Source organism: Panthera tigris, chromosome C1, assembly GCF_018350195.1.
Source record: "Panthera tigris isolate Pti1 chromosome C1, P.tigris_Pti1_mat1.1, whole genome shotgun sequence".
NCBI lineage: Eukaryota > Metazoa > Chordata > Mammalia > Carnivora > Felidae > Panthera > Panthera tigris.
The window spans coordinates 193,108,273-193,125,552 of NC_056667.1; the positions used below are offsets into that span (position 1 = coordinate 193,108,273).

The window sequence follows — 17,280 nt, forward strand, 5'->3', positions numbered from 1 at the left end:
AAGCTGTTAATAATAGAAGAAACTGGACTGGAAGAGAGGATACATGAGAACTGTCTGTATTTTTGGTCTAATTTTTTCTGTAAACTTAAAACTGCTTTAAGAAATAAAGTTTATTAATAATTTTTAAAACTTTAGGATTTCTGTAAATCTTTTCACAGCAACACCTAGATTAGTTTTTGATCGAGTAACTGGGAGAGGGTACATATGTACACCAAAGGGTGGGAATCTTGGGGGCCCTCTTAGAACTCTGCCTATCCTATGCTGTCGACTTGTGGCAATACACTAAAGTTCATGTCCTCTAGACTTGTAAATTGGGCTCCTTTTCTCTTTTTTCTCTTTCCATATATTTCCCTGACTTACTTTAACTACTTCTGTGGTTTCAACTACTTTTTATACAGTGTAAACCCAAAAAAATTGATCTGTCCTACCTACAGATCTCTTCTGATAACCTACCTACAGATCTCTTCTGAACCCCATACTCATACTTCTGTCCTACCTACAGATCTCTTCTACAGAACTCTTTTGAACCCCATACTCATACTTCTAGCTGCCTCTTCATGATAGCGATTGGAATTTCCAATAGAGACTTAAGGAAAACTCATTAATGCTCCTATACACATACCTAAAATAAGAACATAATGCTCCCTGTCAACTTTTTCTTTGAATGAGATCATCATTTACTCAGTTGCTCAAAACAGAAAATTTAGATTTGCTTGATATTTATTGAAGGCTTAGTACAGATAGGGAATCTCTTAAATTCTTTACAAGTATTAACATTTAATCCTCACAACATCTCTATGGGAAGTGTACTATTATTTGGAAACCTTGGCCAAGAACCTTTCCCAGGGTATTATATCTAGGACAAGCTAGTGCTAGAGAGAAAACTGTCTGGCTCATGATCTAAGCTCTTAACTACTGTTCTATTTTTTTCCCCCAATTCCTGCTTGGTTATTGAATCTGACTAATTATACCTTTGCAGTATCATTCAGAATTATCTCCTTATTTCTAGCTCTGCTATCATGGCCTTGGCTCAGCATCCCATGAAGTACTTCTCTAATCTCCAGACTGGGGTTCCCATCTACACCTCCCATTTATTTAAAATGACCTCTACATTCCAGGCATATCGATCACACTTAAATGGAAGCAAAATTTTTACTGCCCTACTTAAAGTCTTTCTTATCTAAACTTTGTAGCTTGCCATACAAAACCTTTCTCCATCCAATTTCTGCTCATATTTTCTGCCTTGTCCTTTGTTTATAAGTGAATCTGTGTCATGTCTCCCAGGGTACCCTTTTCTTTATATGTCTATATTCCTTTCAATGCTGTGAGGGCCTTATGAGCAGGAATCCACATAGCACGATACTTGGCATATAAAATAAATTCAATAAATATACACTGAAGAAGCTGTATTTAGAATCTATCTTTCCTTGTTTCAAAATTCCTATTAAAAGGTTGCTTCAAGATATTAAATGTATACTTTAATTTTGTGACTGAAAATACCAATATATACCATATAATTCTCTCTATATGGAATAAAGGCTCATGTAGTTAATTACATTGGAAATATTTCTAACTATTGAGATCAGGTCCTGGGGTCTAAGTCTCTATTTCATGCATTACACCAATATTTTGTTCAAAGAGGTGTGCAACCATATTTGTTTGTTTGCAGGTAGCTGGGCCCACAGCAATGATTTTCTACTCCAACTGCTTCATTTCACCCCACCCCCATTTGTTTTGCTGCTAGATAAAACATCTAACAGTAATCCATCTATTAACTATATAGACATCTGACTATAACAACTGAAGGAAAATGGCAGATATCAACGGGATGAACAGGATCACCCAAGTACACTAATGGACTGTAATAAACAGCATTTCCTAATAGCATGATTCAAATGTTCTTTCTCAAGTTACAATTAACTGATACAACTGTCTAGTTTGGGGATATTCCTGCTTTAGTAAAATGAGCAAGGTTAATTTCCTGTGGTTACCATTTTAAAATAATTTCTCACATCAGAAAACTTTCAAGCTTTCCCGGTCTTGCCAAGCTTAATCCCTTCCTTGTTTACACTCCTAATAATTTTCATGTGCTCTTTCTGCTAAAACCCAAGGGTGGACTCCTGACCTCCTTGCTTGAGGTGCGAATGATGCCAGTGTTAGTGACTGTTCTGCGGTTTCCGAAAGCTCCTCCTCCCCAGACCGTGACAATTCTTTGGATGCTGAGGTTGGGAAGCAGGACAGGGGACACTCCTGGGGTGCAGCTCGGAGGGAAGGAAGCCGAATCCTGGGGCTTGAAGAGGCGCGAGGGGATCAGCGTGCAATGCGGAGCGTGGATCTTTTGGACCATCCCGCTGCCGTTCAGCCTGTCCCCTGCTCTGCTCTCCCGCCGGGCTGTCCGGCGCGGGCCGCTGTCCACAGTGGGTGGTACTGAAAGCAAGGAGCGGGCGCGGGGGCGGCGAGGCGGACAGCTCCTCCGAGCGCCCCCCTCCTCGCTCCGCGGCTCCTCCAGCCCTCCCCTCCTCCCGCAGCCATGTTCCACGCGCGGGGAGGGGTGGGGGAAGGAGAGAGGGACGGGGGATCAGGGCGGAGAGAGCCGGCTCTGCCTCGGGGAAGGAGGGGATGAGAGTTGGGGAGAGCAGCGGGAGGAGGAGGAGGAGGAGGCGGCGGCTAGCGAGGAGCCAGCGCTGGGTCCTGCAGTAGGACTCCCAGGAGCCACCATCATGGTGAAGAGGAAGAGCTCCGAAGGCCAGGAGCAGGACAGCGGCCGCGGCATCCCCCTGCCCATCCAGACCTTCCTGTGGCGGCAAACCAGGTGAGGGGCGCAGAGGGCGCGCCGCGGGCCGCCCTGGGCTGGGGGCGCTCCTGGGGCCGCCTGGGTCACCGCCACTGCCACTGCTGCCACTGCTGCTGAGGCCGCGCCACAGCCTGCAGCTCCCTCTCTGGGGCTGGAAAGCAAGCCCTCAGCACCTGCTTAAAAACACGCATTTTAAAAATATTTCCGTGAAGTTTGGCGACAAGCAGATTGGCAGTTGAATAAATATATACATTATTTAGAGGGTGGGAGGGCAGAAAACCTAGGAAGAGGGGGCGGGGAACTAGGGAAGATAATTATGACTGGTTGTGCTCTTGCGTCCAATTGCCCCTCCATCTCCTGCTGTAATTCCAGGCCGGTGACCTGTTGTTTTTCCAGCTCCTGTTTGGCGAATATCTGCTGTGCCCACTTGTTAACCATTTTTGCTCGGATTCAGCCAATGTAGTCTTCCTGGTTCAAGACCCTGAGAAGGAGGATATTTTATAATTTTATTTTTTCCTGGAAAGACCCGAAACCTATTCCAATAAACAGGAAACAAGATTTCCATTATTATTGTTATTATTATTAGTAGTAGTATTATCAGTATTATTATTTTGGAAATGTACCAGATAACAGATTAGATTCTGGAAATCATAGCCCACAAACGGTGTTCATTTTTAGTTTTTAATATAATTATATACATGAGTAATACACCACTCCTGACCATTGACAATTTAGAATCTGGTTAGGTAGAAGTCTTCAGAATAAGAGTGGATACAGAAAATGTGGAGAGCCACATCTCTTTCATATATGTAATTACACATGTAAAAGCAAATGTCGTCAGCTGTTCAACACCTGCTCATTAACAGGCTATAGGGAGGCATGAGATTTGAGTTTCATAGAACCATGTTTTATTCATTGAAAAAAAAATGTCATAAAGATGCTAATCATTTTTACTTATAACAAATATCTCTATTAATTTTTCAGTGCATTTTTGAGGCCTAAACTGGGGAAACAATATGAAGCCTCATGTGTGGTATGTGATATTCACCATTTAATGATTATTTCCATATTCTGTGTGGCAATTTCAACCCAAAGAAAGGCAATAAATTGTACTGACTATATAGATTCACTCCCTGTATTAATTCACTCAGTAAATATTATTGAGCACCTACTATGTACTAGGCATAGTTCCACATGACGGGACAGAGCAATAATCAAAACACAGAGTTTGCATTCTGGTGGGAGGAAGTCAAGCCACTGACAAATAAGTAAAATACATAATAAGCCCAGATAGTGATAAGCACTATGAGGAAAAATTAAGTAAGAAAGCAGACTGGAGGCAATGGCAGCTGGGGGAGGAGGTGGATTCCATGTTTAGAGCAGTGGATAGGTAAGGTCACCTGCTAATGTGACTCTTAGACAAAGATGTGAAAAAAAAAGGGGGGGGGAGGAATGAGTAAGGAGAGAACAGAGGGGAACAGTACATCTAAAGGACCTTAGCCCAGAGTGGATAGGGGTAGAGGAGGAGAAGAAAAGGTGGAGAGATTACAGAAAACCAAGTGGTGAAGGGCCTTGCAGGGCAAGTATAAGAAGTCCAATCCTTAACAAAATAGAGACTGTTCTAGTGGAAGCTAATGAGATGAGTACCTATGAACTACTCAAACAAAGTAATGTGCAATTCTGAACCTTTATGTCTTGTATGTTTGGTGTAAGTCTGAAAATAGATACTGTAAAATAATTATGAAAGTAATGCTACCAGTATTTATACTCTATAGAGTGCACTTGTCCTGAGATTCTAAGGGAATCTCGTATCTCTGAAATTTCCCACTTCACAAATTGAAAACAAAAGCCATGAAATCATGAAGCAAAATTCAAGTGAACTTTTCACGGGTTTCATTAAAATTTGGAGCTCAAATAAAGGTCTTCACATTTCATATATTAAAACCTAAAAGTGGAAACCTACCCATTTGGACATTGCCCTGAATATTTGCCAGTGACTACATAGATGACTACATAGTAAGGAGTTCTGAAATGTGTTAGGGATTTTAAAATGATGAAATCCAGGGTGCTGAGTGGCTCTGTTGGTTAAGCATTCGGCTCTTGATTTCGACTCAGGCCACGATCTCACAGTTCATGAGATCAAGCCCTGCAACAGGCTCTGTGCTGACGGTGTGGAGCCTGCTTGGGGTTCTCTCTCTCCCTCTCTCTCTGCCCCTCCCTCACTCCCACTCTCTATCTCTCTCAAAAATAAATTAAAAGAAATTTTTTTAAATGATGAAAGCCAACTAGAGAGTTAAACATACAGGTACACACACTCAAGTGGGAATTTGTTTGGTTGTATCACCTGCACTTCAAAGTTGCCACAAGGATATTTTTAAAATATAAATTTCTAATAAGGACCTTTTAATGAAATTTGTTGTTGTACTTAGCTCAAGGTAGGGTAATTTGACACTTAAAAAACCTCTGGGCCTTCCATAGATCACGCTTACAATTATACTAGCTTAAAATAATCCTAACTTTTCCCTGTTCTTGGCAAAGATATGTCTGACATTTTTAATATAGTCATACAATATAAAATAACTAAGTCACGTAAATAAATAAAAGTATAAAAAACGATGTTCAGGGTTGAAAAAATAACAAAAACTTATATTAGTAACATTTAAGAAGAAAGTAACATTAAGTACCCAGAGTGCTCTGCTATTATAAAATACAACTCATCCTCTAAAATGTTTTCAACAAGACTGCGTAAATTCTTTATAATCTTTTGATTCCCAACATACTCACCCTTTACTTAATGAATACTTAGATACCTCAGGGCTGAAGAATTTAAAAGCATTTGGATCTGTCTTTATTTAGTTTTTTTTTTAAAAGACGGTATCTCTTCTTTTACTCCTTATTTTCCTTTTTTGAGTCAAAAAGTAATTAGATTTCTTTGAAGAATCTCTCCATTAAGCTGTGTCTTTTTCTCTGGTATCCTAATAATATCAATAATACAGCTTGAATACTTGGAACTTGTATTATGATCACTCTCGAGCACACCTCCACAATTTTCTTGATCACTTGTGGCATGAAGCAGCAATCAGGTTCAGTTCATATAAGTCGAATATTTATTAAATTTATTTTAATATTTGGTAGCTCTACTTTCCTTAACGTCTTATAACGATGTCCTCCTCATCCAAACAACAAGCACAACAGAAACTGAGTAGGTCACATTTATTCTGGGATGCTTCACTTTCTGGAAGTATCCCTGGACAAGACAGAAGATTTAATAAATGAGCAAAAGTTATGGCATATTTCCCTTCTTTTTCTTCTCTCCCTCCCTTTCTTTGTTTATTCAATAGATATATTAAGTATTTTTACAATGACAGGCATTAGGTAAGGAATGTCTTGTGCCAGGTTGTCGGTAGGGACATGGAATAATTCAGGGGCCCCAAAATCAGATTTCTTGAAAGAACTGTATCTTAGTTAATGCTTGTTGAAAATTGACATAAATTCTGCCCTCAAAACACTTTCAGAAAAGACATTTTACTTTGTTCTGCAGTTGTCACAGACCCTTTGGATACCTCAGCAGCATTTTATAAAATATTACTTCCAAGAATTTCATGAGTTAAATGTGTTGTTGCGCTTTTTTTTTTAAGAGGAAGCTTATTTTGGTGGAAAGAAAAATCATTTAATAATTCAAGTCATGTATTTTAAATCAAAAACCTAAAATGGGTAAAAAGAAATTCTCACGGAACCATTATATGTCAACATATACTATGAAATGCTGTGTGAGTGCACCCTCAAATATCTCATCCACTGATTTGCATCTTGTAGTACCTTGGTGTCCATTTTCTCAGCAATCAGGATCTCTAATTCCTTATTTTACATGTTTTTTTCTTCTTTTTTTGGTATCTACAGTCCTTTGAACGAGTGTTGGTAGAGAATAAACTGCATGGCCTTTCTCCAGCCCTCTCTGAAGCCATCCAGAGCATTTCCAGATGGGAGCTGGTACAAGCTGCTTTGCCTCACGTCCTCCACTGCACTGCAACCCTGCTTTCGAACAGGAACAAGTTAGGTTGGTTCTTCTGCATTGCTTCTTCATGGCCTCTGACCATCTACACTCATGGTAACGACATTTACGGGGCACCTACTATTTTCCCAGGCCCTGTACACACGTGATCTCATTAAATCCTCACAAAAGCCCCCTCCCATTGATACCACCGTGATCTCCATCTTACCAACAAAGAAACTGTCACTCTTGCCTTAAAATTTTTAATTATTTTCCAATATATGTGAATATATTTTCCTTTTAAGCATTAGAAGATTATAGGGAAGCTAAAGACTATCACCCATCCAAGACGAGTCCCAATCAGATTTGTCTCCTTTACCCTCTCAACTCCCAAAGTGACCCCTTGCACTTTGTAGTACTGAGTGTATGTGCATGCGTGTGCGTAAAATTTCTTCCTCTTTTTTAGATTATTTTAGAGATTGCTTTTCTAACATGGTAATATGTCCTAACATCCACCCCATGTTCGCATACATTCTCGACATGCTCTTTTCCATCCAGTTCTTTGCCCTAATTTGGGTTTCTGCTCAAATGTTACCTTTATAGAGGCATTTCTTGATCACACTGTCTAAAGTAGAGTAATCGTTATCTTCAGACCCTTCAGACCCGATGTTCTTAACCACTATGCTGCCTATTTGGGGAGATTATATATATATAACATATATATATATGACTGAAGACATGTGATATTCCTATGACAGTATATTATTCTGTAGGGATTTTAACCAGTTAGAAAGCCCCAAAACAAGAATGAACCCTTCCAGCAGTGGTTGTAAGAGGTACAGAGAAATGCCAGTGTCTCCCAGGAGATCAAGCCACAGAGCAAAGCAAGGATGTTCTTCCCAGACCCAAAGTGGATATCAATTGTTCTGGTGGCAGAGTTGGTCTTAACTCGGCTCTGTGGTTGTCCCCGTGCAGGCCACCAGGATAAACTCGGTGTTGCTGAAACAAAGCTCCTTCACACCCTGCACTGGATGCTCCTGGAGGCCCCCCAGGACTGCAACAGTGAGCGGTTTGGGGGCACAGACCATGGCTCCAGCTGGGGTGGCAGCAGCAGTGCTTTCATCCACCAGGTAGAAAACCAGGGTTCCCCCGGGCAGCCTTGCCAAAGCAGCTCCAATGATGAAGAAGAGAACAACCGAAGGAAGATCTTCCAGAACTCCATGGCTACCGTGGAGCTCTTTGTGTTTCTGTTTGCTCCTCTGGTACACAGGATCAAGGTAAGCAGGGGCTAGTATGAGGCTGAGGGTGGATAGATGTGAGGTGGGCTTCAGATGAGGCTTCCATATTTCCATATTTGGTTGACCAGGTCTTGATACGATCTCACAGCAAGCCAAGACATGGAGAGCTTTATTTTTATATCAAACCACTGGACATTATTTCAAAAACACAATTCTTTGCATATCATTTATCTACTTAAAAATCTTCAGTGGTTCTCCTTCTGTCCCAAGATAATGTCCAAATATTAAACATGGCATATCAAGTCAAGCATGATCCAAAGCTTCAGTTTCTTTTTTAATTTGTCGTTTGCTCGTCCCTACTGGTATCGTCATGACCCAGCTCTGGGAGCCATTCCCTGAATATGCCCTTGCTGTTCACTCTGCTCTCTTTCCTTCCTCTGTTCTTCTCATGATTCCTCAAAGCTTAACTTCAGTGTTATCATTTCCATGAAGTTGTTCCTCTGAAACTCCCCATGTAGACTTAGTCACTATCTCCTTTGTATTTCTCTACAGCACCTTGTAGCTATCTCTATTATAATGCAGATCTAGAGCAGAAGTTTTAAGTGTTTTAGATACTGTGGATTTTTTGACAGTGTGATACAAGGTGAGAATTGCTTTTCAAAATATTTCTTAAAGCATAAAATCCAAAACATAGGATTACATGGAAACCAGTTGTATTAAAATACAATTATATACAAGTATCCCTTGGATCTGAAAAAGATTATCATTTGAAATTACTATGCCACCACTCTCTAGCTGTGTGATCTTGGTGATATTACTTAACGTCTCAGATCCTCCATTGCACACAGTTGTGGATATCTCTAACACAAGGTGAATATATGTGAAGACACAGTACGTTTCCAACACATGGAGAGAAATCAAGATCTATTTGTTATTTCTGTGGATGAATAAATTCCATCTGAGGGCTATGTTAAGAGTTAGGAAGAAAATAATACACTCAAATGTTCTTTAATAGAATATTAGGATCCTGATGAATGGGTGTTCCAAGTTGTGTGTGTGTGTGTGTGTGTGTGTGTGTGTGTGTGTATGTGTATGTATATGTAGGTGATTGTGAGACCACTAACAATCACTATAAGGAGAATGAACTAGTGAGTCTTCACTCATTTTAGTTTTAGTTAAAATTCACTTTCACTTGACTCTGTCCAATTGCTGCTAGGAGTAGAACTGAAATTACCTGTAACTTCCCAAACTGCTTTGCATGCACTGGCCACATTTCCCATGAGACATACTAAAAATTTTAAATGTTGTAAAATCAAATTAAATTGCTGCTTTAAAACCGTTGGCTTTCCATTTTAAAAAGTCTTTTATGATGGGTACATTTACTAAAAAGCATTACTGTAATTGAGACCATCCCCTGGCCTATGGGACCTGCAGGTCTAGGCCCCTGCCCACCTTCTCAGCCTCATCTCCCTCCATATCAATAGCCTTTTTCTCGTTCACTAACCTCTGAGCTCACTTGAGGCTCACCCTCAAACTCATTCTTGCTTTCAAGTCCGGCACTGGTTTTTCCTTCTGTTGGAAACATTTACCCTCCCCCTCATCCCCTAAATTTTCATATGGCCGTGACCTTCTTATCAATTCACTCACAACTCACATGTCATCACTTCAAAACGAATTTTCCTGGCTACCTTAGTGTCATTAGCACATGACTGTACTTTTTTTTCCCTCTTAGTACTTATCAGTACCTGAAATTATTTTCTGTGGTTGTTTTCATGTTTCTTGCCCATCACCCTCCTAGAACAGAGTTCTTGAGCAAAGGGACACTGACCATCCAGGTCACACTGTATTTCCAGTGTCTAATAATGAGGTGCCCAATAAATATTTAACAACTGACTCACTGAGTAGACCCAACTGATTGTCAGAAGCTGATCCAGGTGCCAAGAGTAGCAATTATATGTAGGTACATAGTCCTTAAAATGGAGAAGACAGGAAAGAAGGCTTCTTGAAAAACTGATAGCCCATAGCGGTGACTATCTGTGGAGAAATAGCCCCTGGACTAAAAAATGTGCAAGTGTAGAAGTGACAGGAGTGGCTGTGATGTTATCTGAAGACAAGGCTGAGAGTCCAAGTCCAAGCCCGCATTTGAATCCAGTGCTTGTTGCTTCCTACTGTACGACTTTGAGCAATCGGCTTCTTGAAGCCTCCGTTTTCCCGAGTAAGAATAGTTTTATGGGGCCTCGTGATTAAACCTACGACAGTGCTCCACATTACACACGAAAAGGCATTAACACATGGTTAGATGCTTTTAGTGCTCGGCATTTTCTTGCCATTAGTATTTTGTATTATTAGTAGGAAGGGAGCCAGATCCTCTTTCAGGGGAGACTTCCGGATAGTTTCTGACTCAAAACCCTCAAGTTTTACTTATGGCCTGGGGTATTTATAAGAAAGTAATTGGAGCATTTATAAGGGAATAAGATGAGGCATATAAAACACTGTACAGTGATTAAATCGTAATAAACAATTATTATTAGCTGTCATTACTAGCATATTATTATTTCATCATTTTATTATTGCTATGAAGGAAATATTATTCCAGATGCTATAGGGAATAAAAAATATTAATAAGTCAATAAATTCTCCATAAGGCCTTTTCCTTCTGAGTGAGGTGTTTGCTTTTTAAAACATATTTAGGAAATGTACAGGCCCTGGATCAGGGTTTCCCAGCCTTGGCATTGTTAGCATTTGGTTCCAGGTAATTCTTTCTTGTAAGACATCATCCTGTGCAGTGTAGGATATCAGTAGCATTTCTGGCCCCTAGTCACCAGATGCCAGTAGCACCTCCTCCCTCTGAGTTGCGACAGCCACAAATGACTCCTTACATTGCCAAATGTCCCCAGTGGGTGCGCAGGGGGTGAGAATTGCCCCTGATTGAAAATCACTACCTTAGGTCTTTCATTTCCCTGCTGGTTATCAGACCCTGTCTGTCCCTACTTTCCTAGCCATTGTGCACCCATGTGAACTGCTCCTCACCAGCACCATTAATGTCCCTTTTCCCTATCCTTCCTTTGCATTCGCCCTTCAAAATTCCAACCCCAGGTCATGACTAAAATCCACTTTTTCTATCCCTGCCCCCAGATACCTGCATGCTCCTCTGGGGGAAAACCACACAACCATCCAGACTGGTGTTTCTACAAAGTTGTAGTCCCCAACCAATGTGTGCTGCCCCACGTGTCAGTCCTTTTCTTGACTTTACTCCCTCAAGTAGCCAGTCAGCACTTATACAGACAGTGTTGTAGGTTAAGGCTTTTATAGGACATGGTGCTGCAGGAAGTGGGGGAGGCTGAAATCCAATTGAGGTCACTTTCTAACTGGCTTCACAGTTTTCTGGCTTGTCTCATAAAATCCAACTTCAACACTAAAGCAATCTATGTAGATCTGACCAAGTCACCGACATGCTTAAAACAATTTGTTAATTTCTTATCCTACAGCCAGTGAAACTCCAGCTCTTTAGTCTGGTAACTGGGCCCTCCGTGACCTGCCTGTATACTTCTGTCTATGAGCTCCAACTGTTTGGAGTCTCCCCAAGAACATAACATGCTTTTTTCCCAGGCCTATTCTCATCCTGGTCCTACACCCTAGAATGTTCTCATGCCCTTCTCTTCTGCCTAGAAAACTCCCACATATCCTTCCCAATTTCATTTAAGATCCATCCCTCCCTTCCTCTATCGTTATAATATTCTACACAGATTTTTATTTTTATTTTTAATTTATTATCATTATTTCTTTATGTGTCAATCTCTCCCATTAGAATCTCAATGGTTTGAGGGTGGGGAGTTATCACTGTACTCTGAATAGCTAACAGAGTATCACAATTTTGTAGGTATCTAATCAATATTTATTGGGTGCATTAATTCATTAATCAGCAAATAAATCTAATATAAATGACTCATCCTTTTGTAAGACAGTGTATAATCAACTCAATGCACATTTTTCTATTATTTTAATTAAATTTTTATTTAATTCTAGTATGGTTGACATACACTGTTACATAGGTTTCGGGTATACAATATAGTGATTCAACAATTCCATACATCACTCAATACTGATCACAACAAGTGTACTCCTTAATCCCCATCACCTATTTCACCTCTTCCCCCACCCACCTTCCCTCTGGTAACCATCAGTTTGTTCTCTACAGTTAAGAGTCGGTTTCTTGGTTTATCTCTCTCTCTTTTTTTTTTCCTTTGCTCATTTGTTTTGTTTCTTAAATTCCACATATGTGTGAAATCATAGGGAATTTGTCTTTCTCTTACTTACTTCACTTAGCGTTATATTCTCTGGCTCCATCCATGTCATAGCACATGGTAAGATTTTATTCTCTTTTATGGCTGAATAATATTCCACTGTATATATCACATCTTCTTTATCCCTTCATCTATTGATGGACACTTGGGCTGTTTCCATAACCTGGCTATTGTAAATTTGTAAATAATTCTGCAAAAATATAGGGGTGCATGTATCCCTTTGAATTAGTATTTTGTATTTTTTGGGTAAATACCCAGTAGTACAATTACTGGGTCATAGGGTAGTTCTATTTTTAACTTTTTAAGCAACCTCCATACGTTTTCCACAGCAGCTGCACCAGTTTGCATATTTACCAATAGTGTAAGAAGGTTCCTTTTCATCCACATCCTCTCCAACACTTATTTCTTGTGCTTTTTATTTTAACCATTCTGGCAAGTGTGAAGTGACATCTCACTGTAGTTTTGATTTGCATGTCCCTGATGATTAGTGATGTTGAACATCTTTTCATGTGTCTGTTGACCATCTGGATGTCTTTGGAGAAATGTCTGTTTATGTCTTCTGCCTACTTTTTAATTAGATTGCTTATTTTATGGGTGTTGAGTTTAATAAGTTCTTTATATATTTTGGATACTAACCCTTTATTGGATATGTTATTTGCAAATATCTTCTCCCACTCAGTAGGTGGCCTTTTAGTTTGTTGGTTGTTTCCTTCACTGTGTAGAAGCTTTTCATTTTGATGTAGTCCCAATAGTTTGTTTTTGCTTTTATTTCTCTTGCCTCAGGAGACATATCTAGAAAAATGCTGCTATGCCTGATGTCAGAGAAATTGCTGCTTGTGCTCTCTTCTAGGACTTTTAATGTTTCAGATCCTTAATCCATTTTGGTCATTAATCCATTTTGGGTTTATTTTTGTGTATATGTAAGAAAGTGGTCCAGTTTCATTCCTTTGCATGTAGCTCTCTAGTTTTCCCAATGCCATTTGTTGAAGAGACTGTCTTATTCTCATTGCATATTCTTTCCTCCTTTGTCAAAGATTAATTGACCATATAATTGTGGGTTTCTTTCTGGGTTTTCTATACTGTTCCATTGATCTGTGTCTCTATTTTTGTGCCAGTTTGAATGCTATAGCTTTGTAGTATAACTTGAAGCCTGGAATTGTGAGGCCTCCAGTTTTGTTTTTTCTTTTTCTTTTTCAATCTTTTCAAGGTTGCTTTGGCTATTCAGTGTCTTCTGTGGTCCCATACAAATTTTAGGACCAATTTTGTTTGTTCCAGTTCTGTGAAAAATGCTATTGATATTTTGCAGAGATTGCATTACATGTGTAGATTGCTTTGGGTAATATAGGCATTTTAACAATATTTATTCTTCCAATCTGTAAGCATGGAATGTCTTTCCATTTTTTGGTATCATCTTCATTTTCTTTTATCAGTGTTTTATAGTTTTCAGGGTACAAGATTTTCACTTCTTTGCTTAAGTTTATTCCTAGATACTTTATTATTTTGGGTGCAATTGTAAATGAGATTATTATCTTAACTTATGTTTCTGTTGCTTCGTTACCAGTATATAGAAATGCAACAGATTTCTGTACATTGATTCTGTGATTTTAATTTATAACTGCCTCAAATATATTACATGAAACCAATAATCTAAAAATTCTGTCAAATATATTATTTTCATCTAGATTTAATTTTATTAGTGAAAAATGCTATTTATTACAACTAAAAAATTTAAATGGTATGTCATGATCTGATCATATTCAATTATGCCTCCAATAAATATTTGTTGAGTGCTTACTCTATGATAGGCACTCTTAAGAGTGCTTTATTCAGCAGTGAATAAAACAAAATCCAAGCCCTTAAGGAGGTTTTTATAAAATATGTATGTGTGAAGTAAACAACTTTAAAATGAAATTTAAGATAAGAATAATTTTTAAAATCGATTTCTCTAAACTACTAGTAAGCATATTTAGAATAGTTTCATGCTATCATGGAACAGGCTTTCAGTGAAAGTAAGAAATGCATCTGAAATGTGGGGATTTTGACTCTGCCAGTGTCTATGTCTTCTGGTTTTTCTAAGGACCTTACTAAACTACATACCCACAGCTGTTTGAATGATACTGTCTTTTCCAGCTATCAACTTTCTGGCCATATGTGCATTCATAGCATTAGATGACCCACTAATGGGGACTCCAGAAGAAAAATTAGAGTCCCAGAATTTATGCATTCAGCCAATTTAAAAGGACTTACAAAGGAACATAGCAACATAAGAGGAGGCCATACATTTTGCAAGTGTTCAAGTCTGCAGAATGATTAGATTTAATTGGTGCTATTTTTGGAATGTAAACTGTGCTCCATTAATCAACAAGTATGTATTGATGCTCAAGGAGAAATGTACAGAAGGAAATCTCAATGTGTCTCCATAAATATACAATCTAGTTGGAAATATATCAGATAAAATAATGACAGTAACTATCAGTGAGTGAATCAATTGAGACAATGTTAAAGGCCAGTGTTTCAGTATAAGAGGACTTACCTTCTGATGTAGTGTCCACTAGAGTTTTATTTGTGCCAAGATTACTTATGAGGAACATGGAAAAGGATGGAGTTCCAAAGGTATAAAAACCAGGTCAATTGAGATTTGACTTCCTGCATTTCTGGAGACAAATCAGATAAGCTATGCTTACGTTTAATCCCCTGCTTGCTGGATCTAACACCACACGTAATACTAGGTTCCCTTAACTTCAGACCCGCCTGTCAAGCTGCTTATTCAGTATCTCTAGTTAAATGTCTAACAGGTATCTCAAATTTAACATGTCTGAAACTAGGCTCCTGATATCCCCCAACCTGCTATTTCTTCATCTTGCCTATCTTTGTCAAAGCCAGAAATCTTTGACACCTCTTTCTCTCACCTTCCACTTCCAGTCAGTTCTGTAGACTATATCTTCAAAATGTATCCAGAATCTACCATTCTCATTTTGCCCTCTACCAACACCCTCCTCTAATCATCTTCTACCTTTCCTAAACAGACTCTCTTTCCACCCTTACCCTTTCTCAAACTATTCTTAATAGCCTCAGTAATCGTATCAAACGTACATCCAGTAATGTCATACCACTACTGAGAACCCTCCAGTGGTTCCCCATCTTAGTAACTGCTGAAGCTCTTAGTATGACCTATCAGGCCCTGTATTATTTGGAACTCAATGACTTCTTTGACCTTATTTTCTTTTTCTTCTACTCTTCTGCCATTTACCTGACTCTAGACACAGAGTCTCCTGGCTGTTTCTCAACACACGAGGCATATTTAGGACCTTTGTACTTACTGATTCCTTCTCATGGAATGTTTTTTTCTGAAATTATCTACTTGGCAGTTCCTTCATTCCATTCAGATCCTTTTACTTAAAGCTGCTTTCACAATAAGGGCTTTCCTGGCCATGCTGTCTAAAATATCAACACCTTGCCTGACACATCCCTTTGCCTGCTTTTCTTCTCTTTTGCACCAGGAGAGCAGGAATTTTTGTATGCATTGTTCACTGTTCTAGCCCAGAACTTAGAATAGTAGCAGGTATGCAGTAGGTGGTCTACAAATATTTGTAGAATGAATGTTGACTGAATTTGGCCAAGTGCTTTACATGCTTTTCCTAATACCTCTATAGGGAGTTCTAGATGCTTTCCCATTGTGGGCACTGCTGTAGTGCCAGGATCTTAGTCTATAGCTTACAGAAGAGGCCTTTCTGTATCAATGTGTGGATTTTATCAACCTTTCTAGCTGAAGTTTCCTTTGACACTGAGCCACGGTGATTCACCATTTTCAGGATCACTTTCCTTTTATTTTATTTATTTATTTATTTATTTATTTATTATTTATTTATTTATTTATTTATTTATTTTTTACAATTTCTTCCTACATCTTATCCTTCTAGATCATTGGTCTTCAACCATGGCTACACATGAAAGTCAGCCAAGAACTGAGTGATTCTAATTTAATTGGTCTGGGCAGGGGAGGAAGTGACACCTGGGCCTCCAAAGCTGCCTAGATGATTATAATATGCAAGCTAGGGTTGCAAATCATTGCCCTAAGTGAATCTCTAGGTCTTGGTTGTGTTCATTAATCTGTGATAACATTCTCTGATTCCATCTCTATGTTTTTTTGAGAGACTGGGTTGTTAATTTATTTTTTTAAACTTTTTATTTTAATTCCAGTCAGTGGCTGAGTTGTTTAAAATGTAATTTCAGAATGTAATATATTTTTATTTACGTAATATGAGATTGCATTTTAAATGATGTAACAATGAAGCAGAAAATGTGCTCCTTGGAAGAGAGCTTAAGTTGTAGATAGACTGAATGAGTATGAGTTGTAAGGTCTGTGCAACTCAGCAAGTACTTACTGAGCTCCTATTGTGCACCTAGTTTCTAATACTGTATTAAGCACTGTGATGATGCCGGGTGCTATGGAAGAGGGAGGATATCTGATAGATCCCTGCCCTCAAGGGATTAAAGATTGTTGAGAAACAACAGAACAATATACTAGAAGGGTCTAAATATATGTTCCTGGTTATATGAAATGCAAAAACAAGAGATGGACTGGAGAATTAACAAGTCAAAATAGCCAATATCTGAGAATATTGATTTAAGAGGGAAAGAGAAGGACAATTAAATACTTAAGATGAATAACAACGATAACCACAAGAGATCTGCCGAGACTCTTAAAATAAACAGGCCTTGATCACTGCTAACACAAAACAGTAATTGTGTTTCATGCTTTGCCCAAAGCTGCATTTTAATTATTAATTTTGCCAAAAGCACACCACTGTGGTTTCCATAGTAATTGTGATGATAACAGGGCTATTGGTTTACCCTAGAAACACTCATCTGAGTGATGAAAGAAGGTCTAGAAGATCAACCCAACGTACCTTGACAATAATCTTGTGAATGATATTAATCATTGCAATGACT

The 17,280-nt window shown here is 38.9% G+C and overlaps 1 protein-coding gene across 3 annotated transcripts in view; it reads left to right on the top strand.

Annotated features, from left to right (window-relative positions):
• Nucleotides 1-2,720: 2,720 nt before the first annotated feature.
• UNC80 (unc-80 homolog, NALCN channel complex subunit) overlaps nucleotides 2,721-17,280 on the top strand; it is a 223,592-nt gene continuing 209,032 nt past the window's right edge. For all 3 annotated transcript variants that reach the window (XM_007086070.3, XM_042997540.1, XM_007086071.3), the window contains exons 1-4: nucleotides 2,721-2,812; nucleotides 3,779-3,827; nucleotides 6,695-6,851; nucleotides 7,761-8,062. In XM_007086070.3, the coding sequence (XP_007086132.2) occupies nucleotides 2,721-2,812; nucleotides 3,779-3,827; nucleotides 6,695-6,851; nucleotides 7,761-8,062 (600 nt within the window). The remainder of the gene's footprint in view (nucleotides 2,813-3,778; nucleotides 3,828-6,694; nucleotides 6,852-7,760; nucleotides 8,063-17,280) is intronic.